The following is a 27,853-nucleotide window of genomic DNA, read 5'->3' as shown; positions in this document are numbered from 1 at the left end:
TAGTTAATTATACCAAAATTAAAATAACCAACCCAAATAAATGGCACTTAATTTATTGTACTTCAATTTAGGAAAATGCATTAATAAGACAGAAAAAAAAACAATAATTAAAATAGACAGTTTAGTAATTAGTCAGTGGTATGGAAGTGTAAATAAATTTGAAAATTAAAGAAAAATTTTAAATGGTACTTTTTTTTTAATAATATAGATGATAATTTAGTTCTCATAAAAAATTGAATCCATGGCTGATGTGAATACACATGTGGATTTTCTTTTAAAAATTAGTCCATGCATGAATCTCATGTTGAATGGCTTTATTATCCATTTGATATGACTATTATGTGAACTCCATTCTGTTTTCTTCAGCAGTGAATAAACTCTCCAACTTTTGTAGACTAAGATATGAGCTCAATGTTTTTAATTTCGAACTATCCGACGCTCAGAATTATCAAAGTTTTTTCCAATATTAAAATTCAGTAACATCAAACAAATCCCCCCCCCCCCCCCCCCCCCCCCCCCCCCCCCCCCCTCCGACTTTATTTTATGCATATCGAATACATCAATATTTATTAATTAGCTCATGAATTATTAAATAACAGCCACCTTCTGCCTCATCCCATTATACTCTCCCTTCAACAATCTCATAAACCACTTAGCTGATGTCTTCAGATACCTCTTACGTCCATCTTCAAAGTCCACAAACACTAGTCCGAACCGAACCGTGTATCCTTCCGACCATTCGAAATTATCCATCAGCGACCATGCAAAATATCCTTTCACATTCACCCCCATCCTATAATTTTATGTAAATATAGTCCTCAACATGATTATCAATTTATAGAAAGGCAAACAAACAGTTGAAACTATGTTATGCTTATGCTTATATATGTCATAGGGAAGGGAGAGCTTACAAGATTGCATCGCTAACCATCTTAAGGTGATGAGCGTAGTAGTCAATTCTCAAGTCGTCATTAAGAAAGATTTCTCCAATGCTTGCTTCATCAACTCCTACATGATTTTAAGAAATAGAGCAGAACAAAGTAATATTAGTCTAAACTAGTTTTTAGTTATAAAAATCAGTTATTTTAAAGGTAGATTTTCTAGATGTTATAGATTTACCGTTTTCTGTTACGTACAAGGCAGGATCATTGAATTTGAGTTTGGCATGTAGTAGAAGATCACGAATACCCTCAGGGTATATCAAAAGCCAATCCGACCCAGCCTGAAGTAAACCGTAGATTACATAAACCACTGTTCTTTTAGATAAACAACTCTTTTTCATGTCTAAACTCACACTTTCAATACTATAAAATAGAAAGTAAGAAATCTATCTAATAACATTATATTTTTATCCAAATTTTAAAACGATATATATTTGGAGTATTGACGTAGACTATCATTTAAATCTTGATTTGATTGGGAGATTTATCTAAATTATTGACTAATTAAGGTGAATAGATTAATCGTACCGCTGGACCGATGGGCACTCCATTTCGCTCACCTAATACAACATAAAAAAATATTATGAGTAAAGAATTTTGATATTAATATTATTAATGGTCAATATATATGTAAAAGAGAACCATATGATTCACGCACCAACGATGCTGACGCAAGAATCGGTGTTCATGGTGATGTTTTCGGTTGCACACGGCACATCTTTGACGTAAAAAGATGAGTAATAGTTAACGCCTACGAAATCATACGATCCTTTGAGCATGGAGGACTCTTCTGGTGTGAATGTAGGAAGACGACCGCCTTTCACATAATTGACCATGTCGGCCGGGTATCTACCATAGACGATTGGCTCCAAGAAATAGTCGAAGGTGAAGGCCGTGGCTCGAGCCGCAGCTAATTTGTCAGCATGTGAATCCGAGTAAGGGTAGTGCCAGACTGTGTTCAAGGCGATACCAATTTTACCTTTCTGAATCGCCTGCAAACACACAAGATTAGGAGCAAAACTCAGTCACAATTAACAACCGTCCAACTAAGACAAATAATACTTTAACCGTGGTAAAGAAACAGAGTGGACTATTAAAAGTCCATCTGCTAATATGGATACGTGAACGAACGTCTAGTTATTAATCTTAAACTTGAAATAAGATTGTCGCAGTATTACAAATATGTCACTAAAGTTATCTCTTCTATTTTTAACATAAAAAGGCTATTAGAACGTCTAATTTATTTATCTTAAACTTTCTAATTTTTTCTATAATGTAGCGAGATTTCGAAACAAGTTTAACAAAGTAAAGCGTTAAGAAAATTAATGTCTAGTCTAGTTCGGAAACAAGGAAAACATACCTGGTATTTTTCTCTGTAGATTTTGACGGCGGCTCCATGAGCAAGGAGGAAGTTATGGCCGACGATGTAAGGCTCGGTGGCACCATCACCGCCAAAACATTTAGGATTAGTGAAACTGGAACACCTTCCAGGTGCTTTTTCGCCAGTTGTATAACCTTCATGTACCACTGTAAATGGTTCGTTTAACGTCGTCCAATGCTTCACTCTATCTCCAAACTTCTGAAAACAGAGTTCAGCATAGTCGCGGAAATCATTCCTGTTTCATTAGCAAAAAAATCAACAACAACAATGAAAAATAAACATTTTTTTAAATCTTTGTGACGTGACTAATGTCAAATGAACGACTTACACAATCTCTGATCCAAGGAAGCCACCGTAAGCATGTTCAAGTGCCTCTGGTAAGTCCCAGTGAAATATTGTGACAAATGGCTTCACTCCTAACACATTTACAACATTACGCAAACAAAACATATATTAAATATCGTTCTTGGACGAATCTTGACAATTTTCAAGAACCTAGACATCACCCAGATTCCACCAAGAACTGAGAAACAAAGAATCATTATTACCTTTAGACAGAAGTAGATTAATCAAATTGTTGTAATAGTCGATTCCAGCTTGGTTAATACCTCCCTTTAAGTCTCCACCTGACAAACAAAAGAAAGTCAACAGCTAATCCACTCACGAATATTGAAACTCTCTAAAATAACTTCCTCAGATCTAATATCTTACGAGGCAAAATTCGTGACCAGGAGATTGAGAATCGGTAAGCATCGAAGCCAATTTGATGCAGCAAATCCACATCTTCCTGGTTTTCCAAAAATATTTCATGAATAAAAAAATGTAATGTTTATTTGACCTTTTGTTGCGTTGAGAAGGCAATACCATGTAAAGATTGTAAGAATCATCAGCAATGGACCCATTACTACCATCCTTTATCTTCTCTGAAAAGAAGAAAAAACATCAAATTAAATAATGTAATTTCAAGAAAAAGAGATCAATAATGTTGAATTGTTCATCATCAACCAGTTCTTTTCATATGAATACCAATGTAAAATCAAGAAATAGGAAACCACATTTCAAGATATTTGAGTGTTGAATATTTAAAGAGATTCAAACAATTTATTGTTTCTAATCAAGAAGAAAAAAAACCTGGGAATTTTTCAGAGAAGGTGTCCCAGATACTTGGTCCTCTACCATCTTCATGAGCAGCACCTTCACACTGCAAATGAGGAAAATGTTAACAAAAGGAGAAAATAAAACAATATACTTAATTATCTATATACAGTAACTAAACCTGATATGCAGAAGTCGCAGATCCAAAAATAAAATCTTCTGGAAAATCATTTCTTCTTAGTCTAGGTCTCGAAGAGTGGTTCTTGGCGAGAACTCCAATGCAGGCCAAAGTAATGAGCAACAGTAAAAGAAGGCATTTACTTCTCATTTTTGGTTGTGTAAGTTAAACTTTATGAGAAAGGGAAATGTTTAGATTTGATATGTTGTAATAATGTTGTGTCTATAGATAGAGTTGTTGGAGGAGAAAGATAGTGTACCGAATAACAATATTTTTTAACTAATTGTTTGTATTTATATACGTTTTTTCCAGTTGTTGAAGAAACCTTATCCTACGAAATCTTAAACTAATCAAAATCTGAGTCATGACAGACAGAAAATTATTGCAAAGCTAAGACGTGAGAACAGTGAAGACATTTATTGCTAAGAACGCCTTTAGAGAATAAGCTTGTGATAAGGGATAACGATGATAATTTTTCAAACGAAAAGACGTTAACAATTTCAGGTATTTCTAGAAAATTTAATACATTGGTGCATTGTTCTTGAATTTTCTGTGCTTTGATTCTCATAATTTGAAAAATGTTAATCCCGTATATAAATTCGCTTTGAACAAGGGTTTCTGTTGCGTGAAGTGGGTGGACACCATTATTTTGGTCAACGTAAAAATACTGGTAAAACTTAACGTGTGAATATCAATATAACTGAACTTTACAAAATTATATTTGAAAATTTTGTAATCTTCTCGAATCATTGATCAAATACCCCATGCTTATCCAGTTTTGAAGTTGAATGCTAATGTGATATACCAATAAGGAAAATTAAAGATTTTCGGTGTATTTTATTATTTGTATGCTCCTGTATTATACTATTTTATTAATTTAGATGATTTTTGTAATCCACAATGCAAGATTATTTAGCTTTTGTTTTTAGCAAGTTGCATTACAAACATTATTTTAGTATTTGCTTAAATTATGGTAAGGTATGTATCAGTGATGTCTAGTTTAGAAAAAAATAATGACTTTAATTATGTGTAGAAATTTTTAAACATTATATATTGAGATACAATGGTGAGTATTAATTATTTAAATATATTTCAATAATTGCATTTTTATCGGCAAAAATAAGAGCGAGAAAAAATCCGAACCAAACCCAAAATAAATCAAAGTATATGGGTCTCATCTATTTGTTTAAAAGTTTTATCAACCAAATGATTCGTAAAACTAAATCAAACCAAAACACTAAAATGTTTATTTAACTATATTAATTAAATATACTAATAATATTAAAATTTTAAAATATTTAGCTATCTAACCTAAATAATCAAATCTAATTTATATATTTTATATCTAAATGAATAGAAAAATCACAACTAACAATTAAAAAAATATATAAATCTCATACCTATCATAAAAGCTTAAAAAGTACATATGATATTTATTTTAAGTTCAAAAATAAGAATATAAAATTATTAGATTACGTCTTCTACATTTTCACTGTTTTACTTTACGTTTAAATACGAAAAATATTTTATAAAATATATTTTCGTAGCATAGAAAAATACTAAAAACCAACTCCACTAAACTGAACAAATACAAACAAAAACCAAACTGATTACAAATCAAACCAAACTCAAACCAAACATAAACTAAACCAAATTAAACCGAACTGAACTATCAAACGGATCCGAATTTAAGCCAAAATGTCCACACCTAAGCAAACACATTGAAATAGGCCACTGAGGATATAGGCCCAAATTAGATCATACTATAAAGCCTAGTTTAAAATTGGTTTGACAAAGTATCAGAGATCAATTAGCCCATCTTTGCTTTTCAGCTTTAGCCCATCTTTTCTAAGGAAATTGCTTATCTATAGAAGTGTTCTTTTCTTTTGTCGACATCTATAAAGAATTCGAAGATTTACTTTCTTTCTTTTTTGCTAAGCGAAGATACACATTTTTCGCCGGAAAAGAAAAAGATACGTATATATGTTTCGTCGTTTGCCATGGTAAGCACTATTTGGTTAAACCTTTATATTATTTCAATTGATTTGAATCACAAAATGATAGTAACCCAAGAAGACTTCAAAAGTAACGAACTTTATAGCCGCAAATAACTCCTAGCCCTCTTTGTTGAAAATCTACCTTGCTTTGCTTCAAAGCTTTTGACACAACAAATTTAAAATAAATCTAGAAAAATAGTTCCAGAGCCTTAGATGATTCAGACATCTTAGGAATGAAACATGAGGCCGCACCAGTTGCTAGCAAGAATCTCTTCTTCTTCATTGCAGACTTCAACAAGTACTCTTCTTTCTCAGATTCTTCAATCTCTTCTTCTCTCTTCAAGAACTCTTTGAACCACATCGCAGACATTTTCGGAAAACGTTTTAGCCCGTTGTTGTAATCGACGTAGAAGAGGCCATATCGGACTCCATAACCAGCGTTCCATTCACAGTTGTCTAGTAAGGACCAGGCAAAGTATCCTTCAACTTCAACTCCATCCTCCCTAAACAACAAAACATTAATCATCAGTAAGAAGCTAAGTATAGGGTTACAATACAGTTTCTTGAATGTCAAATGAACACTTACTGGATGGCTTGTTGTATGCTTTGGAGATGTTTCTTGTGGTACTCTGTCCTTTGGAGATCCATCAAGTTAGATAGCTTTGGTTTTTTCTCATAATCCATATCACAGTGTCCTGAACAATTTTAACAAGGAAAGAGAGAGAGTTAGTAAACCATATTTCACGAAATAAATGAGTAAAACAATCTTGGTAGCTTAGTATAAAGTTATTACCGTTTTCAGTGATCATGAACTTAGGGCTTTCGTATTTATTTTTAGCATAATTTAGAAACTTTCGAAGCCCTTGTGGGTATAGAAAGTCCCATTCTGAACCACCTCTTACTCCCAACGTCTGTCCTGCTTTGTTTTGTTCTGTTCCAATAGAAATAAAACTTGTGAGACAAAGCCTTGAGAAACTAGTAAACCCTAAGTTGCTTGTGAGCCAAGAATTGAATAAAGCCCTATATAATATGATAAAAAAGTATACTTACTTCTCCATTCGATGCGTGCATCTGATCTCCAATTTGGAGTATTATGGTCTACTTCAGGAATACTTTTAACGTAGAAAGCACTATAATAATTCACCCCAACGAAGTCAAAAGATCCCCTTAGCTTCTTGGATTGTGATGTGGTAAATGAGGGTAATCTTTTTCCGATGGATTTTTTCATCACTTCTGGGTAATCTCCGTACACAGTTGGATCCATATGCCTGTTTATTAAAGAAAAATCCCAAAAATATTATTAGAAAATTAACAAAGAACGTATGGTGTATATATTCTCATGTCAAGAACGTGTGTGTGTTATTTGAAGAAAAAAACACTAACCATCCGAACATGAATTCCATGGCTCGTTCACATGCTTCTTTGTCATCAGGGCAGTTCGAGTCATAAGGCTCAAACCACACGGGACAATGCGCAATACCAATCTTGCCATCTTTACACTGGGGTTCAAACAAAAGCAATATATATTTTCAGTAAATATGTTTCAACGAAGACTTAAAAGTGCTTTATGAAAGAAATCAAATGTATTGGATCCTTACTTTGGGGTTGTTTCTGAAGACTTCAACGGCTTCTGCGTGAGCCAGAAGTAGATTGTGACTAACAGTATAAACCTCGAGGCCAGATTGTCCAGCCACAGCTGCCTCATTCATGTACTTGGAGGCACGTCCAGGTGCTTTTCTTCCTGTATCATAGCCACCAATGCTATAGACCCATGGCTCGTTTAGTGTAACCCACAACTTCACACGGTCGCCAAATTCTTCGAAGCATAAGGCCGCAAAATCTTTGAAATCATCACTGCAAGATGGTTGTTTTTATGCATATTAGAAACATTGATTTGAAAAATATAATTTGAAAGTAATGTACATTCAGTTTTAATCACTTACACAGCTTGTTCGCTTAGGAATCCATTGTATTCATCTTCAAGAGCTTGAGGAGTATCCCAATGAAATAATGTAGCGAGAGGTGTGATTCCTGTTCATACATATTATAATCACGTTATAATATTTCAATCTAGAATATTAAATTTATGAGAGAATAGTTAAATACCGTTAGCTAGGAGTTCATCGATGAGATCGTTATAGAAATTGATTCCTTCTTGGTTCACTCCCTTGCTTTTCTTTCCAACTATTTAAAAAAACAAGGATTAGATCTCTATTGAATTGTTTGAAAACTCACTCGTTAATATGTTCAGTAAGAAGAAATATGTTTATATATATATGAGTTAAGAATTTACGAGGCAAAATACGAGGCCAAGAGATAGAGAATCTGAAAGCATCCATGTTAATATCTTTCATTCTCTGGATGTCTTCCTTGTAATGGCTATAGAACTCGACTGCTTTGTCCGCGTTAGAATAGCAATTTCTCTCTGCACAAGTTTCATTTTTATGTTAGTTTCACGATATCATAATAAAGTACTATCAAGATATATAAACCTATATAAGAAAAAATAAAATAAAATTGGTTTTGTATACAAACCTGGATATTTGCGGACAAATGTGTCCCAAACACTCTCTCCACGAGGAGCTTCGTTTATGGCTCCTTCATATTGGTAAGCGGATGAGGCTGTCCCAAAGAGGAAACCCTCCGGAAAGTCAGAACGGCCGAACGAGTTTTTCTTCGAGAAAGTGTTCCTCTTTCTATAAATATTATGTAAGAAAAATTAGAAAATGGTTTTTTCAAAGATAAACTTATTTGCAGAGCCTCATGGTCGTGTTGAAGTTTGATCACTTACTGCGTCATTGTTTATAAAAGATTTATAATCTGTTTAGTCTTTTGGGGAGAAACCTTTTAAATCTGCACAGAAATATACATAAGATTATGAGTTAAAAGATATGAAAAAATCGTTTACATAACTTTGATATATAATAGGAGAATAGTATACCGATTGGAAGATCCTTTGAGTTCTTTTAAATCGAATGGAGCTGGGTTATTTGTCTAATATGAAAGAATGAAATGATTTGTTTTGTTCTTGCGAAATAAATAAATGAATGAATCTTTTTTTTTTCAAAAGAATGTAGAGATTGTTGAGTTGTGAGAGAAGTGATGAGATATGTTGAGGTATATATAGGCAAAGAAATTTGCTAATGTATGCGCAGGAACGTAGAAAATTCATAGTTTAGTCAAACTAGTTGCCACTGTGCATCATTTATTTCTTTGGGTCAAATAATCTACTCCAGCTTATAAGAAGAAAAAAATGAAATAAAATAATAATGGTCGCTATTCGCTTGCGGTCTTGCGCCGTGCCATATTGAACCAACTAGATTACTCCTATATTGACTTCTTCTAAAATATGAACAGAGACATTAATTAATACATTGCCGGGGAGATTCCTTTGCTAGAGTTTCCTTGTATATGACTGGTTTTAATTTCCAAATTTTGACAAAATTTTATTAAATATCAGAGATGCAGTTGCCATTCCATATTCGACAATCTAATACCTATATTTTGATTCTTTTGATTTTTTGGTATTAAAGTATTAATAATTGATGAATGATTCATTCAAATTTCATTTTTTCCTTCTCCGTTTGAGTTTTGCTCCTTCTCATTTTCATCCTTTTCATTTTCAAAATAATTACACAACTAAAATCAGATTTAAAATGGACTAGCTAGTTTGATATGTGGTTGGTCCATTGTGTTTAAAATACGTGATAATAAAATATATCGTTCATTGAAAAATATTTTTAAGTATGATCTAGTTGGATTTTCTAATATTTTGAATTTTAACCAAATAAAATGTAGGTTAAATTTTATGACTTTTATTATTAAACTGCTCATGTAAATATTTTTCTCATTTACGAACAAATTATTAACAAATATCCGAAGTAATACAGCTAATAATTTTATTTGTTGTTATCCGTTTCGTGATAATTGAAATGACAATTTCCGTTTCATTATCACTTTTTATAGCAAGTTACAACATACAAACGTACAATTCCTTCATAACAAAATTGTTGTTTTTAAATACAAAATAAAATAAGAATCTCATTAACATTTAATCTTTTGTTTGGTTTTCTTTTTCTTTCTAGACATCTAAGATACTTTCATTAATGAGAAACAGACACTAAGTTTTTTTTTTTTTGTCACGGGCGGTCTCCGGAATCCCAGAGGACTCGAACCCAGATGCCTTGGGATCCCAGACACTAAGTAATCCTCATAAAATACATTTGGAATTAAGCTAGGCAAGTAACATAATGGTGATAAATAATACTACTACAGTATACCCTCGTTCCTTTTCGAACAAAAAAAAATATTTTAAGTTTTCACACATATTAAAAACATATTATATTTTAAATGTAGATGCATTATTTTTTGTTATTAACTATTCTCATAACTTCAGCCAATATAAATTCAATAAACACAATTTTTTTTTTTGTAATTTACCATTATTACACATAAAATACATTAAAATGTATATTTGAAATAAATATTTTTATAAAACATGTATATTTTCCATAACAGAGGGAGCATTTGAATAACTTTGCTACTTTCCACCATTGTTATGCCAATTCACATTTTTTGTAACATATGTACGTGTCAGTACGTATACTCTGTTGCATTCTTCTTTTTTTTTTTACGGCAAATTTAATTTTATTAGAATGATAATAAGATGTCTGAATACAAAGTATTGATTAACCAACCAAGAGGGTGAAATTTACAATTTTGGAAAATATTATTTTGAGGTCCTGTCCGAGCCAACAGGTGAGCAGCTTGATTGACTTGGCGTTTAACAAAACCGAAATTGCGACGACGGAAGTCTTTCACTCCGGCAATTCAAATCTTGTATCAGGTTATGGATTGAAATATCTGATCTCTTGCCATTGATGGCTTGGACTAAACCCTCTGAAATCCTTTTCAAATAAAACATTAGTAAAACCCGCTATCCATACATTTCGCATTGCTGATAATCAGGCTTTAACTTCTCCAAATACGCTGAACCCCACATTGTAGCATTCCCATGGCAATCTAGGACAATCCAGAGTCGACCCGTATACTCTGTTGTATTAATTTGGGATCAATAGTTAAAACGTGATCTCTCTTTTTGGGTTAAATACAAACACGAGCTGCCATTATATTTATATATAGCAACGAGTAGATGTAACAGTGTATCGCGCATGTGAACGTGTGTATGCCCCCAGATCCAATTGCTTAAAATAACAAGGAAATGGAAACTGGCTTTTTCACAAGACTTGCGTTAAGAAAATTATTTATGTTAACCTGAGTCTATAGATAGTTTTTGTCAAAAAGTTGAGCAAAGACTTGGACTTTATATGGTTTAAAAAAACTCTTCACTTTTTAAGTCAATATAATGACTTAGTAATTAATTGGGCTGAATCTTATACCATCCCTCCAATAAATTATACTACTAATATAAGTAGCGACTTGTCGACAAAAAAAAAAAAAAAGTAGCGACTTTTCATCACGTGTCATAATTTCACATTGGTAACGAGGCTGGAAAAGTATGCACCCTTTTTTTTTGTGCTTAAAAGTATGCACTCTTCCGTTTCAAATTTCTCCGTTCCCTTTTTTTTCTTATACAAAATTACAAACTTACCTCCAAAAATAACTTGAGACTAGATTATAAAACGTTGAAAAATAGACTAGTCAATAATTCTGAACATATAGTCTATATCAACATGTGATCGTCAGGGTAGGACGTTCGTACGCACGTAACTAGATGATGATTACACAATCTATACTAGACTTAATCAACCAATTAACGTGAAGGCCATCTAACTTTTCTTTTCATAAGGGATACGGCCATGTGATTTTTGCCGGACAAATAAGGGACCTGCAATTTTTCTGAACAAACAAAATTATAACATTTTAGAACAGTTAGATGAAAAAGTTATTATGATTCTATATACGTAAATATATCATAATTTAGAAAACAAAACAACTCATTTGTTGTTCTCATTAGCTCATTGCTTAAGCATGCATGGTAGGTAGAATTAACGGTCGTATAAAAACGTATACTATTTAAATTTCACAAAAAGCGTATACTATTGTACTGTATACAATCTATAACGCTTTTCAATTAATTTCCAGTACAAGTGGCAACGTCATCTTGGTGATCACATTAGATATTCCATGTACAAGTATTTGTGCATTATAGATTGCATGCATTGTTGTAGATTGCACAAGCTGGGTGTATGAAGCCGACATAAATTAGATGAAGCATTTATTATTAAGTTGAATAGTAAGCTCAAAACAGTCAAGGAAAGTGGTGCCAGGTCCGTGGAACAACTTTCAACACTGCCAACCATCTCAAACTCTCTTATTTCGTAGAAACCGCATATAAATTGGGATATTTCGTAAGCATGTCCAAAAAATTGGGATATTTCGTGAAGTTCCTACCACAATGTTTTGAACTTTACCTAGTAATAACAATAACAATAATTTGGGTTTGTATATGCATAAACATTTGGCATGCAACCTTTTTTTTTTTTTTTTGTAACTGGCATGCAACCTTTTTAGACGCATTATTAGTAGTGGAATCCAACTTGGCATTTGGAATTTTCTTCGTTTCATAATACTTTTGTTGTTGTGGCAAGGGGTTTTCTCGATCTTTTTGCAAATTTGATAAATATGGCTATTATATTGTATTTAATTGATTTACGAAACTGAAAAGTGTCATTGTATAGTTTTCATAGAGACTAGACACCAATAAAAATCCTACTTAACCAAGCGAGTACGGCCCAGTGGTCTTGAGAGAACTTTGGCTCCAATACGGACCCGGATTCGAATCCCGCTAGCTACCGTCGATTAAAATGAGGTGAAAAAAACGGTCTTTCAAGATACCTTCTGCAGAAGTGTACATAAACGCTAATCGGGTTCCCTCCGGGGTGTCCGGATTATCAGGATTATCAAAAAAAAAAAATCTACTTAGTAATACACTAAATAAATTGTTTTCTCTAATCAATAAAACTTGATTTCTTTCGAAATTTTACATTAGAAAGCCAAAGACATTCTTATAAAACAAAAAAAATAACTGAAAGTTATATATTCCAGTGAAATGGTTGGACTAGTTTTAAGTGTTTCTCTATCTTGTGCGAATACCTACAAAGCACTGGTAAAATCCAAAGCTAGAACATTATGCATTTAATTATACTAGAAGTTTTACTACGCTACGCGCGGTTTGTTCGTTTATAATTTTAATGATAAATATATCTGTATTAATAAAATATAAATTTACAAAAAAAATGTTTCAAATGCCTTTTTACGTTGTCAATAGTGTATTTATAAGGTAATAGTAGTAAACTGTGAATTTAAAAGAAATCATTTGTGTTTATTGAACTTGAGTGGCTAAAATTTGTGGAAATAGAAAACTTTAAAATAATAAAATTATAATCAAAATTTAAAATGCTTTTAATATGTGTGAAACCCCAACAACATAAATTAATACTTGGAAAATTAATAACCACTATAAATTTAAAAAACTTCTGAGTTGAGCTAATATAAAATATGACACAATTTAATAATCAATATATTGTATATTTTGTTTTCTATTCACAGTAAAGTTTATATTTAGTTTTATTAATATTTCTAAATATTTTGATGTTATTTTCATTTTACACCTAAAATCCATTTACATTTATTGTATATCCTATATAATCGAATAAGAACAATATATAATTTGTATCTATAAAATTTAATCAATACATATACCGTGAAATCATATGTTCTTCATATATTTACATTAAACATAGTAACATACATTAAAATATATAACTCTAAAAAGGAATTTTTGGTAAATTAATAAAATATGAGAACCCTAACATTATTAATTTATAGAGTTTTTTACTGTAAGTTTTTGAAATGGAGGAAGTATAAATTAAACCTCAAGGTTTAATATAAACGAATTTTATTTTGTGTTATATTATATCATTTACTTGTTTTGATATAATATTTGGAAAATTAGAGTGAAAGGTTTTGAAAGATAATATTTTTTGTTTAGAATATCATTAATTTATATTTTTTATATAATTTATATGTAAACATAGTTACAGTTTCTATTAATCTTTTGGGAATCATGTTTAAACTGTATTAAGAGTTCAAATACTCTATATTTATAAAAGTTTTAATATTTTTATTATTTTTGTATATCATATATTTTTATACATCATCTGATTTAATTTAAAATTATTATTTAAAGAATAGGTTAATAATCTTAATTTCATATACATAAATATTTTCATAAATGTGTGATCCTTTTGAATATATAAATAAATCTGCAAATTTTATGACCAATACGGATGATTCAATAAATATTTAAATTTTGAAGCTATAATCTTTTTTCAATAATATATTTTGATATTTATTATTTTATAAATAATTTTTTATAGTATTATAAAAATGTGAATTTCGTAGGAGATTTCAATATTTAGCGTAGAAACATATCTATATTATTAAAACGAAAGTATTTTTTGGTCATGTTTGGAAACATGGATAACAGTATAAATGAAAATTGTTTGGAAACATGCATAGTAGTATAAATGAAAATTGTTTGGAAACATGAGTAACAGTATAAACGAAAATTGTTTGAAAAAAGAAGTATAGTGTCATTTTAGTAATTTCATTAATATAATTACATTAATTGTATTTCCATATTTCACTCAGTTTAACAATTTCATTAATTATATTACCTTAACAATACATCACATCATTAATTATATTACCATAATAATAATAGTGCAGTTTTTTTATTTATTAGTTAATCAACATTACCTTTGCGCCAATTATAAAATAAAAAATGAAAATAACTGAGTTTTGCATATGGTTAAACGTTCAATTTAGTTTGTTTTACTAAAAAAAATTATTTTAGTTTCAATCGATGGAAAATTACGTAGCCAAAAACATAATTCAAAAACATGTTTTGTATTGTTTTGTATATAAAATAATAACTTAAATCAAAATAATAAAAATCTAGTACATTTATTTTCACTTAATTTTTCACTCCATATAATTATTTTACTAAATAAAAAATTATGTCTATCTTACTTAATTTAGCCAAACACATAGTAAGAGTCTTTTTATTATTTTATAAAATAAGTTAGGCATGAATATTGGATCCATTTAGGTACATGTTGTTTTTTTTTTATATCACTTTTTTTTTTAAATTAGGCTCCCTGAATATTATAAATTTATGTGTGGATTTTGAGTTGAGTCTTTTGGGTCTGGATGAGTTTGGTTCTCGTGTATATGAACCTAAAAATATCTAGATAACAAATGTATTTGAAACGGGTTCGGATATTTGGAACAAAAATAACCATATTACCCGATTCGGTCGAGATCTTTTGTGTACAATTAGTTATATTACGACTCTTCTAAAATATATAATATTATTTATGGAAAATAAATATCAATATATAAAAATGTAAAAATTAATATCCGCGTGGATCAATCTCTGGTTTCCATTATTATTCTAGACTCTTAAGTTAATTATTAAACAACTTAAGATAGAGTTGGAATAGCTAGAAGCAAATCAGAAATTTTCTATTAAAATTTAAGCATTCTCAAAATGCATTGAGTAGTGATTCTCTAACGTAAATTGATCTTTACGCAAACTTATTTGGTATAACACTATAAATAAACTATGGACAAATCTAATGGTATGTTAATAGACATGAGGTAACAATTAAAAAAAAATTGTAATGCTATTTAATGAGCATAATCAAAAGCCATAAACACATCTGTTATTTTTACAATCTTTCAGAATTAATTTGGTTACGGAATTGTACTTCTAATGAAACAGAACGCAACATATTATCATATATAGGAAGAAGTGAAGATCTTGTAATGCTTTAATCATTCTCAACAGCCTAATACTGTAACTGTAAAACTAAGAGAGACTCAGAAAATTATGATTCAGTAGGGAAAGTGATGTTTGCTTTTCTTAACCCCAAGTATGGATCCGACTTCAGAAGCTGTCCCCTCTCAAGCTGTTTAAATCATTACGAAAAGACTAACAAAAAGGTATAACTATGAGCACGTGGCCAGTTCATAAAACACACAACAAAACAATTCAAACACATATATATATTTTTTCATTTGAGTGAGCCCGCTCACTATAATGTTATAAGTCCAGACATTGAAAAACTCACTGGAAGTGACTTTAAGTGGCAGGATCAGGTAATAATTTTTGTGGGCCGTTGAAAATTTCTTACCGTGCTTTCTCTTGCTTGATTGTCAAATAGATCTGTTTTCGATGGCTTTTTATGAACACGTCATAATTTTAGAAGGTGTCTCTGAGGGACATTTAGGTAAACAGCCGTAGACCTTCCACTTGTCCTTTAAAAGTGTTAACCATCAGTGGATCTGTTAATAACGTAAGAAAGGTTCTATTAACTAAATACAATCATTGATCTCTGTGACGTGATCGTTAGCTAAATGACCTAAACATGAAAACTTCGTCATCTATTGCACATAGAAAGAACATTTTTTAAAAGCAAACATTTTTAGAGAAACTGGATTGCAGGAGATACATACCAGAGGAGGAAGAGCAATCCAAGACGAACTTCCAAGCGTTATTGAATCTTCTTGGGTGACAGATTAATCCACATAGATGGGATTGGACCGAAACAAATAATATCACAACATCAGAGTTTCATTGAAGATCTAAGGCCTTCGACTTTGTAATGCAATTTGTTGTATGGAGGTCGTAGATCGTTATTCGATGAAAGCTTTGATGTAGGGTTTATATCAGAGGAGAAAGAAAAGGAGATGAAAGGATAAAATATCTTTATTAAGATAGGTATAAACAACAAAATTGAATGAGCGTGACTGGATGGTGGTGATAACTCCACATAAACGTTGGATCGCAAAAGTCGGAAACGATGATCGTGAATATGAAGAGTCGGAGACGGCTTAAGGCGCAAAGTGTTTGTAAAAACGTTTGGGCTGGTTAAAAACGGGCCATGGCTTATTTATATATTGAACCCACATGAATTGATTTTCGAGTAACAAAACAATGATGTGGCGATTTGGAAGCTTTCTACTGACTGATTTTCCGATCCGACGTAGCATAACTCAAAAGGCTTCATATTTCTTTTTTAGTATTATAAGATTTTTTTCTCTGATAAAAGATGTGAGCAGACCCAAAATAAATAAGAGCCTTACTGGAAAATGAGCTAGAACCATTATTAAATTTAACGTTTTGGGCCTTGAATCTTTTGCCATGGACAATTTTAAATCTTAAATGTTCCGAAAGTATGGTATTTGTCAAACTAATAAAGAAAACTGATAGCATAATGTCTACAACCATATACTACCTGAAGGAAAACATTGGTCAAAGAAAAACTAAACTTGCAAATTATAAGAATTCCGACATGATCTATGAATCCTCATAAACACTGATGTTATGAGGATTGATGAATATTATGGCATATCAAATGTACAATACCTAACCACAATAAATCATCAATTTCATCTTCTGTTTCGTTTCTTTGGCTGTTGATTGTCTTTCCCTGACTCCCTACCTGCATCAGTAACTTCCTCTGCTTCTTTCTTTGATTGCTTTCGTTTAGATGAACTCTTGTTACTGTTATTCTCTACATCAACCTTCTTTTTGCCCGTACTGTTACTCCTCAGCTCCCTCGGTTTCGCTTTACTGTTCTGTTTCTTTACGTTTCCAGCACTCTTCTTCTGATCTTTACTCGTTGTTTCTTTTACTTTCTGTGGAGAATTCGTTTTTATTCTTTTCAAGAATTCAGCTACACTCTTCTTCTTCTCTGATGCTGCCACTGCTCTCTTCTTCTCTGTCTTTGGAGTCTCTTCTTTGTCACCATCATCATCATCATCACTCGACGAATCTGTTTTTTGTTTCTTGTTATTTTTGGCTCGTCCCATTTTGGTATTCTTGGCAACAACTTCTATACCATTGCTCGTTCTCCTCGAGCTTCTTGCAGCAGTAGTCAGAGTCTTCTCCTCTGAAACTTCTCGAGTCTTCTTCTCATCCTTTTGTTTTAGCCTTGAAGAAGGAAGTGTCTTTGTCAAAGCAGAGCTCTTCTTCTCACATGCAACGAGAGGAGGAGCAGACGGTTTCTGTCTAGAAACCAACGATAGCGCATCCGTTTTGATGACACTGTGAATCGATGTTCCGTTTCTTTTCTTCATTTCGGTTGAGACGAGGGTTTTTAACTCTTGTGCAGCCATGTATTCTGAGGAAGATGTAGGAAAGAAAACGATGGCGTTTGTGAAGAGAAGCTTGAGGTCTCTGTAAAAAGAGAGACTTGAAGAAACATAAGATCCTTTCTCCATCTTCTTCTCTATTGTTTTAATGTCCAAATGCTGCCTTATCAATCCCTTGTAATTCTTCGTCTCCTGCGAGATGAAATACAAAAAGAACATCTTAACTAATGGGCTTCTGTCTACATATATAGTGTGTTAAATGCTTTTAGTCTAACGGCCCAACTAAACCCCAATAAAGTTAATAAGTTGACCATATCCTCAAGACACACGTTAAAGCCATGCTCCAACGGGAAATTGCCATGTGTCGAAGGTTATGTGACCAAATGATATAGGAGTGAAAGAAGAAAGAAAAAAAAGTCCCTTCGTCAATATCATTTCAATATAACATTCATATGATATATTTGCTACCATACGAAGAATTATATACATTTAATAGTAATAATAATGATAATAAACAATAAAGGGTTTTTTCGTAAAACTGAAACTGATGAAGGAAAAATGTGAAAAGATATTCATTTGTATAAAGTATTCTATTGATCAAATTTATCTGAGTGGTCCCAACCAAATCGGACAATGTGTGGATAATTTTATTGGTGGTTGTCCTTGAAATTTCTTAAGGGGGAAGAAGAAGAAAAAGGATACAACAAATCTACCATTATAACATAAACTATATAAACAAGATTTTAAATTTAAGGCCATATTAACAAATCATTCTTTATAAACTCTATTTATTTGGCAAGGAGATCGTTATTTAGGCTTTTAAAGAAAACATATTTTTAAGGTTGGAGTTTAGAAAAACAGAGTATAGGTTGACTATATCTAGGCCTGATTGCTTGAATATAGCCGACTAATATAACATAGAGACATTTTATTTTGGAATGAAATCATATTCATTTTAAGAAAACAATATTCTATTAATAGAATTCAATTTATTAATAGAATATGCTGTAAGTCTTAAAAGGATAAACTGTTTTTTTACTCTTTTAAAGCATGAAGAAAATTTGATAACGTAACGTGGGAAAAATAAGGTAAGATATGTACGTAAAAAAGAAGAAAATCGAGCAAAACAAGGCAATTGCTTACCTGGCTCCGAAGACGGGATTCGAACACGGATCCTTGTGGATGAGAACGAATCAGCTTAATGATTTCAACCAACGGCTGCGATTTATTCCCCGCCGTTTTAATATTGCCGCCGCTTCCTCCGCGTATACTGCTATCCTCGCCGCTCATGTATTTCTGTCCTCTCCTCGTCCTCTTCCGAGTCCCTGTGGACGTTCCTGACTCGCCTAACTCGCCGGAATGACTCATTCCCGATCTTCTACTAACCGTTCCCTCTCCCTCCTCCTCCGCCGCTTTATGAGCGGGATCTGGATTTCTCGAATTGTCTAATCGCTCATGATCGGCGATTTTATCGACGGAGGCCGTAGAGTTAGACTCGTTCATCGACCGGTGGTCAGACTCCGTCGTTCCCCGGTTTAGCCTAACCGGCTCCGTTTCGTTGTTGAGCGATCTAACCGCTTCCAGATCTGGTTTATCGTCACCATCGTTCTCCTCCTCTAGCTTCTTAACTTTTAACTGAAGCGACCTAATCAAAAACCAAAAAAAAAAAAATCAAAATTGATCTAAAACAAAAAATAAAAAAACTCAGATCCATCGGCGGAGAAGTAGAGACTCTCCCTACAATATCGACTCGTCGCGTCGCTGAACCTCACGCCGGAGCTCCGCCACGCGGAGACTCCGTAACCGCTCGACGATTTCGCCGTCTCTATCATCGGTATTTCCTCGCCCGTCGTCGTCCTCGTCGTCGTCGAACCGACGCTTGAGATCTTCGTACTTGAGCCTGCAATCATGAGCGGAGGCGTTGAGAGAGCTCCGTGACGCGACCTCCTTAGCGACGGAGTCCCAATCTTTAGAACCGTGACGTTTAGCGGCGCATGTTAACAGAAGCTCCTCCCACGTTCCCCATACTTGACTGATCTGGTTAGCGTCTCCGTTACGGTTGTTATCAGAAGCACTGCAACTGTTAATATTATTAGCATATTCGTCGTTCATGCCGTTTGATGTTACTGCGGTGTCTTCTTCCCTCGTCATCTTCTCCGTTCACTAGCCTAAACCAAAAACAACACGCTCGCAGTTTTTAGGGATATTTTTTTCAATTTTCAACTTTTTATAAAAATATTTGCTTTTGTCTTTTTTTTTTTTTTTCCAATTCAGATTTCGAAACCTTTATATACGAAATGAAAATTATTATTTTTTAGGTCTTCCTATTAGCCATTTCTCTCCTCTTCATCTGAAATGATATAAAACCTACGTACAGGATTTTTCACCTTTGCTTTACCCATTCGTGTATATATATAATGGAACAGGTCGGGTCGGGTCGATGGTTCAGGCCTTCAAGGAGGAGAGGAGGAAGGTAGATATATTTACTGGAACACCCCTCATGGTTTAGTGGAAATGGAATGTTCGTTTTCATCCTTGTTGGTAAGTGTGTGGTTTGGGCATGTAATTTATCGACTTCAAAGAAAGATGGGCTTCAAGCTATGTCTTGGGCATTCAGTGGACCGAATCGGATCCAGTTTATGGATTGAACCGGGATTGGCCCACCTAGTAAGATTGTTTTATAAGATATGAATACTTTTGATAATAAAAATTACATATAAGGTACACATAGGTTAAATATATACGCATTTAGTAGACACACGAACGATTGTATCATAAAGTTACAGACAGGGCTTGGTGGGTCTCATGACATGATTTCAATTTTTTTAATTAAACCCATCACTATATGATATAATCCACACTCAGATGCACAAAAGTTAAAGAGTAGGATTCAACGACTCCTCTTCCTCTAGTCATATTATGTTTAGTGTGCGACCTTGTACCCGTAGTTTGCTCCTTGACTCAAGACCAATAAACGCAAATGCATGGATTGGGGGCTTGAGTCGCTTGACGTATGAGCCACTTGGGTTGGCTTGGTTGCCAAAGTTGTGGATAATAATAATAACAATGTATTTGTTAGAGATGGATTTTGCTCACGTTCAAACATGCATTCAAGTTGATAAAGGATTTAAAAGAAAATCTTTGCCGATTTTAAAAGAACAAAATGGGAAAAATATTTGTCGACATAAAAATCATAAAAGGGAATGAATGTCTCCGCCGATCCAAAGGAGGATCTAGGTCATTAGAGAAGGTAAACACATACATTATTCAAGACTTAAGACTACATGAGTTTAGGTTTTTTTTGGTCAAGTTTCAAAGGTTTTTGCCGTGATCTAGGGTTTAGGATGTTTTTTTCAATGACCTAACTAGCTTTCGACGATCTAATCAAACTCAAAAGTTTAAATCCACCATCGAATTCTTAAATCTTCAGATAGGATCCGAGAAATACGGTTTATTCAATTGTTGGCACTTTAGAATGCACCAAGAACAAGATACCATGTAGCAAATACGGTTTTATTCAATTGTTTGAAGAACCAATAAGAAAACTCTGAATAATGACGGATAATCTTTCTAAAATATGCTAAAAGATCCTCAAACGGGAGGGAAGGCTGGTTTGGTCAGAGAAAGAGACTGAACCTTGACCAACACGGTAGGGGTTAACTCAGCAGCTCAAGCGCATGAAGTTATCGAGCCAGTCCATGTTTACACTCTTCGGCCTCTTAAGTGGTAAACCAAAAGAGCTCGGTCCAATATCAACTGAAACCAAAATAAAATGAGAAGATAAGCTTGATCGAGTTTATGTTGTGATGGATCTAACGATCTCTACTTAATGTGGATTTATCTATAGCACCTGTGAGCAGATTCCAAGACTCCCTTGAGACGCCAAAAAAGAACCGTGTAGTATCTATATTTGACACGCACACAAATGTCATTATATTTAGCTAATATAATGTCCAAGCCCTGTGACAAAAAAAAAAAAAAAAAAAAAGCCCAAGCCTAGTCACACTTAAATGAGATAGTGAAAAACCTACCTTGCTTCGGTTAGACCATAATAGTTCAGCAGCACTCCGCTGTGAGCATCAACGTTACGCCAAGGGTTTTTGACCTATAAAAGCGGTTTCAAGATTCACAAACCCAATGAGAACGAGAAAGCTGGAAGCAGATGAAGTGGTAATGGAAATATAGTACCTTTCCTAGCTCGGTGGCACAACTTCATAAAGCTTTGACACCTATAGAGTTTTGATGAATGATTTGTGAGCCAGTGACAGTGATCACTACAAATGCAAGAGCATAATGGAAAATTCAAATAAAAAGTTACCAGCTGAAAAAGAGGGTCATCAGGTAGATGCTTCAAGGCGAACTCTCTTTAGCACACGTTCTCGAAAATCATTCATAGAAAATGGAAACATTCATATTTAGAAAGATCTCCAACCACTAGAACCAAAATTTCCCATCTCAAACTGAAACATGAGTACGTAAAAACCTAAAAGTTACCAAGTCGGAACAACCATCTCACGGATTTGCTAACTGAAGATTGCTTCATCTCCTATATACTAGATCCGATCATTAATTGATTCTCATAAAGAGAAAAAGTTAACACGAATCTAAAACGTTATAATGTTAACTCACGACTTGAGACCGAAGCATTGAGATGGCGATACGCCTCGGAGAAACACCATTCTTCAAAACTCACACCTGATCACCATTTTTACTCAAACAAAACTCATCCGATAGGGTTTGAAACAAAACGAATAAACTAAATGAAGGTAACCATGGAAACTAGTTACCGCAGATCCGAAAGTATTCACGTTCAGTTCAGCATTGAATCGAGAGATAATGAAATTATTTGCAACCTTGATGAGTGTTCATCAGGTACTACAACATAACCAACCCAAAACTCGGATTCTTCCTACTAAACCGGAACAATAAACTAAATGAAGAGCCAAACCAATGAGGTTATATTCTGTTCAGGTTGGTTCATTATGGGATTAACTCGATGGTTGTTTCTGTAGATTTTAGTTTTACTTTTTGGTTTTTAGATTTTGTTTTTTGGTTTTTGGTTCCTAGTTTTTTATTTTGGTTTTTGGTTTTGCTGTATTTTTTTATTTTTCAAAAATTAATTAATACATTACTTTAAAATAATACAACAAAAAAGCAATAAATATTTAGATTTTACAATTAAATTTCTAAAAATATTGTGATTATTATTTTAAAATAAAAATATAATAACATATTTTAATTATTATATTTTTTTATAAAAATATATTATAGAAAAATATAAATAAAAAAATATAAAATTACACAAAAATTTAAAAGTTTGAAACTACTTAGAATTTTTTCTTATATAATAAATACATCATTTTAAAATAAGAAAAAAAATAATCAGTACATCATTATAAAATAATAAAACAAAATAGCAATAAAATATTTAGAAGTTTCCATTAAAATTTATCAAAATATAGTGATTTTTATTTAAAAATAAAAATATATTAACCTGATTTTAAATTAATTTAATTTTAAGTATCATACTAAAATATAAACCACAAAATATCTATGAATTATACAAAATTAAAAAAAATACTTAAATTTTAAAATATTTTTAATTTTTGTTATATATGATATATTTATTTTTAACACTTGAATGACTATTTTTCAAAACCTATATAATATATTGTATTAATATTTTTTTGTTTTTATAAAATATTAGTTATTGTTTAGTGTGTCTAATAATTCTTACAGTTATTCAATAATTTTATTTATAGAAATTCATAACTAATGGTTTAAAATTAATTAATATTATATATAAATATCAAAATTTATTTACAGATATGAGACACAAATAAATTATTTTACATTATTTTTTAAATGATATCTTATCAAAAAAAAATTGTATGGAAAATTTCTCTGTATGAAATATTATTTATTTAATTATCAATACATAAATTCAGTACTTTCTATAGAAAAGAAAGAAAATTATTTTTTTATTAAAAGCCCACAAAATTTGGGTTTTGACTTTTCTTCATAAATTGGTTGAAATTTTGAAAAACTAGTTTCTCTAAATTTTTAGGAATCCATAACAAATATCTTGATTGGCAAATTAAATAGTTTTTACAAAAACAAAAACTTGATTGGATGAAAAATGATTTTTACAAAAACAAAAAACAAAAAACAAAACTAAAACTAAAACCACAAACAATCAACCTATATCTCATCCAGTTCTGTGACTCGCAAGATTCGAAGCAGTTGCAACTATTCTAACGCGTAAAATAAAGGTCATTAATAAAAATAGCTGTTTGGTATATACTTAGGGTACTAGGTGATAATCTGCAACTTGCGCAGAATAATATTATTAATTTTGTTATTTCTTAAGATAATAGACATTAGTTCTGTTTTATCTGGATATCGGTTCGGTTTAAGGTTAGTTTTTTGGTGAAAGGAAATATTAAAAAAAAAATTCTAAATTCCAAGAGAATTAGAATCCACACTTGTAGTTAATATTTATTTATATAGGTGATCACGTCAATGTGCACATGTATATACGGCTGAGAAAAATATAAGTAAATTTTGATTCGATTTATTATTCTTTTGTGATTCGAACAGAAAAATCTGGATATATGTAGCTTTACGAAGCAAAGCAAATACTAATATACAATATCTATAAAAACGAAGCAAATCACAAATACTAATATTTTTAAAAGCGGATATCCAATCTGATCCGTTATATGCATATATATACATATATTTAATGAATTAAATATATAAGTTATATAAATATTATATTTTATATAAGTCTTGCAATATTTTTATTTACTAAATTTATTAAATTAGTTATTAGTATTCAAAAGAGTAAATAAGTTTTTTTGTAGTAAAATTTTATTATTTTATATTATTTAGATTTTTAATTTATTTTTACGGATCGAATCAGATATCAGTTAAAAATCTAAATTTTTTCGGATATCAGGGACACCAAATATCCGGATGGCTACGAATCGAATTGTATAATTGATTATTTAGACGAAACATATCGGATCACAATACCTCCAAAACCCCGAATATTCGATTTGTGCCCACACAACCTACATGTATGTGTATGTAAAAAATATATAAAAATGGTTGATAAATATATAAAGATATCATTTTAAGCTTAAAATATATTTGTTGAAAATAACACATGAAAAATAAAAAAAATTTAAAATAAAAATTAAGTAAAAATAAAATAGGGCTACACATTAGTGAATTTTTTTTCAAATTGTCTTTTTATGTAATACATTTGTATAACCCGTAGAATACTGCATGTGAGTTTATATTGAAAAACGTAAAATAATATATAATGTGAACACATTTATGTAGAATTTGAGTAATACGTGATACATCAACGTATTCATTTTTAAATCCATGTAAAACTGACTGCTACGCGACGAACACATTGAACGCGTTAAATAAAAATGTTTCTTCGTATACAGGGGATCATAAAGTATATACTTATGGTAGCTGACAATTAAAAAAAAAGTATATACTTATGGTATCAATGACTTGTTTTATCGAAGAAAGTAAAAAATGTCAAGCAAATAAAATATATTTTTTTCACGAAAGAAACAAAACTTTGAAGCCAGCACAGCATTACTTAGGTCGAATGGACGGTTTGAAATTCTTATTTCTCCAATAGTAAACTTTGCCATTATAATTTATAAAGAATATAACCATTGAATGATGTAACCCAACTATTAAAATAGTGAAGGTAGCTTTAATGATTATTTACAAGAACATTACATGTCATCTTATATATTTTTACGACAGTTCTCGTTATGTCATCCACAAATAAACTGATAATGTTATTGATTGAGATTGGAACAAATATATCAGACATCCAGAACTGAGAATACTATAGTTTTTTTTTTTTTGGTGTAAAGAGAATACTATAGTTATCCGGTAAAGAACATGATCACTTGGTTACTTTTATTTTACTTGATTCCAATAATCATATATTTATCATTCACGATGAAACAAAACAATTCCATCATCAGCAATCATCTCGCGTTTTCATATATATAAACTTGTGCAACACAAAAGTCAATCACAAATACATCAAAAAGAATAAATACACGCATGTGTGAGTACAACGTGTTACACCAATTTTAAGCTGAGTTTTTACATAAACTCAAACTTACTTCTCATGGCAAAATCAGTCCACTAAGTTAAACTCTTCAATACACACTCTTTCTTGGCAAAGGCAGTCTACCAAGTTATATCAAATGGCACCCAAAAAAATCCAAACATTTGTAAAATATATATATACAAATTATGTATATAGCCCGTACCAGCCGGTACAATGATCGTTGTCTCAATTTGGGAGTCACGATGGTCAATGTCTCAACCATGTCTTCTTACATCCCAATAACCAATAGGAATCACAATTTTAGTAGAAACCCTAAATATTAGGGCAAAGTGTGATCACTTTAGTTTTTGCACTTGAACATCAAACCATCGACTTGAGAATATGTTGTCGTCTTCGTCAAGATCAATCAAACTATCTAAATCAAAGTAAGTGTTTGTGTTCGAACCTGATCCCCATTCTTCTTTCACCATGTGGCTCCCTATGATACTGTTGACCAGCCCCGCCGTATGTTCTTGGCCGGATTCTTGAGGTGGAGGCTGTGGCGCAGGAATATTTGTCTTTTTCTTAGGACTGGTTTTGGTGATCTCCGGTTTTCCGGTCAGACTTTGGACGAGTGTACGGAAGTTCTTGACGTCAGTGTTGATAATCTCCGGCGCAAATATATGGATGATACGGATCTTAGGCTTGGTCTTGGTAATGATCTGGGAGTTCTTGTTCTTGGGAACCAAAGTTTTTGAATAATCTCCATAAAAGCTTTGATGAGGAAGATGATCAAGATCGTACTCAGCTTTCATTGAACTTCTCTCCATTCAGACAAACGAAGATATTTGGTTTTTGTTTGGATTGGATTTGAGGTTTCTTGTATTGTTTAAAGATATAATATGCAAATGTTTTGGATTATCTGCGCCTGTATAAATACACAAAATGTAGTGGATATGACGATAGAATATACAATTAAATACAATATTATTGTTGGTTGGTCAAAAAGATTAATATTATAAACATTTATTAACTACAAACTGAATATGAAAATACTCAGAAGTACAGGACGAAACAGCTATGTACTTGCACTCCATTACACATACATAACAAAATGATTTAAATAAACTGTAAATTTTCCAAGAGAATGATTTGTTTCTTTTACGCTAACACGAATTTTCCAACTGGCATAATAAAAATCAATAGATAAACGTCCAAAAAAAAACTTAAATAGATGCGTGAGCGATGTTTTATTTATGATTAAGTGGGTTGACTTAGCTTATCGACTTTACCCTGAGATGCGAATTTGACTTTGTTTTATTTTCAAGTTTGTTAACTGTCGGCATAATTAATCTTACATGGCTTCTGAAAATAGGGTTTCTTCTACTTGTAAATATCTATCTACAAAGCATTAGTATAAGTAATTTTATCAAGGGAATGTGAAAAACATCATATTCTTTTATAGTGATGTATGTATAACGTGGACTTTCATTATTGTCTTTGACATGGATTAGATAAAACCGGCCAAAGCTGTTTCTATGTTAAATTGTTAAGACACGACAGACACTCGTCACACGTGATATGTGCTTCAACGATTTGCAAGTGCTAGTATTTTTGTTTAGATTTTAATATTTATTCCATGACATTAACTATTCGAAGTTCAAACAAAGACAACAGCTGGTAATAATACGGAGGGGTCGCACAATTTCATTAGCCAAACTAGTAAAATTAACGTTATCGAGTTTTTTTTTATTCACAACTTGAACGTTGTATCAACCTGTTAAAGGTCAAAATTTATTTAATTCATAGAATAGAACATTATTTGACATTATATTATGCGTGTTAATTTAGTTATACAAATTTTATAGAGATTTGACTTTTAATGTAAGTAGATGTATGATATAAAGACATATTTCAGTCTTTGTATAATATTTATATGCGGGATTGTAGACTCAAGAAAACAAATAAATAGTATCTACA

At 31.9% G+C, this 27,853-nt stretch overlaps 4 protein-coding genes across 6 annotated transcripts; all 4 read right to left on the bottom strand.

Annotated features, from left to right (window-relative positions):
- Positions 1-531: 531 nt before the first annotated feature.
- LOC106411798 (beta-glucosidase 16) lies at positions 532-3,897 on the bottom strand. 2 transcript variants are annotated; one of them, XM_048764846.1, is made up of 12 exons: positions 3,599-3,897; positions 3,454-3,523; positions 3,187-3,245; positions 3,034-3,109; positions 2,871-2,948; positions 2,651-2,738; positions 2,302-2,557; positions 1,600-1,933; positions 1,470-1,501; positions 1,120-1,222; positions 912-1,008; positions 533-793 (listed from the first exon to the last, which is right to left on the bottom strand). In XM_048764846.1, the coding sequence occupies exons 1-12, from the start codon at positions 3,743-3,745 to the stop codon at positions 589-591; spliced, it is 1,545 nt and encodes a 514-aa protein (XP_048620803.1). In that variant the 5' UTR covers positions 3,746-3,897; the 3' UTR covers positions 533-588. The 2 variants fall into 2 exon arrangements, with proteins under 2 accessions (XP_048620804.1, XP_048620803.1); XM_048764847.1 differs by lacking the exon at positions 3,187-3,245 and having other exon boundaries at positions 532-793; positions 3,599-3,648.
- A 1,711-nt stretch (positions 3,898-5,608) lies between these two features.
- Positions 5,609-8,699, bottom strand: LOC106412061 (beta-glucosidase 27). The gene is made up of 12 exons (XM_013852945.3): positions 8,534-8,699; positions 8,384-8,445; positions 8,128-8,288; positions 7,886-8,017; positions 7,699-7,776; positions 7,536-7,623; positions 7,191-7,446; positions 6,976-7,091; positions 6,643-6,860; positions 6,386-6,523; positions 6,179-6,287; positions 5,609-6,095 (listed from the first exon to the last, which is right to left on the bottom strand). The coding sequence occupies exons 2-12, from the start codon at positions 8,389-8,391 to the stop codon at positions 5,780-5,782; spliced, it is 1,620 nt and encodes a 539-aa protein (XP_013708399.1). The 5' UTR covers positions 8,392-8,445; positions 8,534-8,699; the 3' UTR covers positions 5,609-5,779.
- Positions 8,700-16,847: 8,148 nt separating this feature from the next.
- LOC106412149 lies at positions 16,848-20,559 on the bottom strand. Of its 2 annotated transcripts, XM_013853043.3 has the most exons (4): positions 20,063-20,559; positions 19,520-19,946; positions 18,922-19,423; positions 16,848-17,970 (listed from the first exon to the last, which is right to left on the bottom strand). In XM_013853043.3, the coding sequence occupies exons 2-4, from the start codon at positions 19,927-19,929 to the stop codon at positions 17,074-17,076; spliced, it is 1,809 nt and encodes a 602-aa protein (XP_013708497.2). In that variant the 5' UTR covers positions 19,930-19,946; positions 20,063-20,559; the 3' UTR covers positions 16,848-17,073. The 2 variants fall into 2 exon arrangements, with proteins under 2 accessions (XP_013708497.2, XP_048620802.1); XM_048764845.1 differs by having other exon boundaries at positions 19,520-20,158.
- A 4,850-nt stretch (positions 20,560-25,409) lies between these two features.
- LOC106414736 (VQ motif-containing protein 18-like) lies at positions 25,410-27,474 on the bottom strand. Its single transcript, XM_048764843.1, has one exon. It carries the CDS (start codon positions 26,701-26,703, stop codon positions 26,230-26,232), a length of 474 nt encoding a protein of 157 aa, XP_048620800.1. The 5' UTR covers positions 26,704-27,474; the 3' UTR covers positions 25,410-26,229.
- Positions 27,475-27,853: the final 379 nt, after the last annotated feature.

This window comes from Brassica napus, chromosome C8 (assembly GCF_020379485.1).
Source record: "Brassica napus cultivar Da-Ae chromosome C8, Da-Ae, whole genome shotgun sequence".
NCBI classification, from domain to species: domain Eukaryota; kingdom Viridiplantae; phylum Streptophyta; class Magnoliopsida; order Brassicales; family Brassicaceae; genus Brassica; species Brassica napus.
The sequence above is the reverse complement of the archived record's forward strand: the minus strand, read 5'-3'. Positions and strand labels throughout refer to the sequence as shown.

Excerpts from the sequence above, each read along its gene's own strand:
- LOC106411798 (XM_048764846.1), bottom strand. The coding sequence starts at position 3,745 with ATGAGAAGTAAATGCCTTCTTTTACTGTTGCTCATTACTTTGGCCTGC. Across the intron at positions 3,524-3,598 it reads CTGCGACTTCTGCATATCAG|TGTGAAGGTGCTGCTCATGA; the intron begins GTTTAGTTACTG and ends CCTCATTTGCAG. Across the intron at positions 794-911 it reads ATGGTTAGCGATGCAATCTT|GATGGGGGTGAATGTGAAAG; the intron begins GTAAGCTCTCCC and ends ATAAAATTATAG.
- LOC106412061 (XM_013852945.3), bottom strand. Across the intron at positions 7,624-7,698 it reads CGATGAACTCCTAGCTAACG|GAATCACACCTCTCGCTACA; the intron begins GTATTTAACTAT and ends ATGTATGAACAG. Across the intron at positions 7,092-7,190 it reads TCTTCAGAAACAACCCCAAA|TGTAAAGATGGCAAGATTGG; the intron begins GTAAGGATCCAA and ends TTTGAACCCCAG.
- LOC106412149 (XM_013853043.3), bottom strand. The coding sequence starts at position 19,929 with ATGACGAGGGAAGAAGACACCGCAGTAACATCAAACGGCATGAACGAC. Across the intron at positions 19,424-19,519 it reads CGACGCGACGAGTCGATATT|GTCGCTTCAGTTAAAAGTTA; the intron begins GTAGGGAGAGTC and ends GTTTTTGATTAG. Across the intron at positions 17,971-18,921 it reads AATCCCGTCTTCGGAGCCAG|GAGACGAAGAATTACAAGGG; the intron begins GTAAGCAATTGC and ends TTCATCTCGCAG.
- LOC106414736 (XM_048764843.1), bottom strand. The coding sequence starts at position 26,703 with ATGGAGAGAAGTTCAATGAAAGCTGAGTACGATCTTGATCATCTTCCT.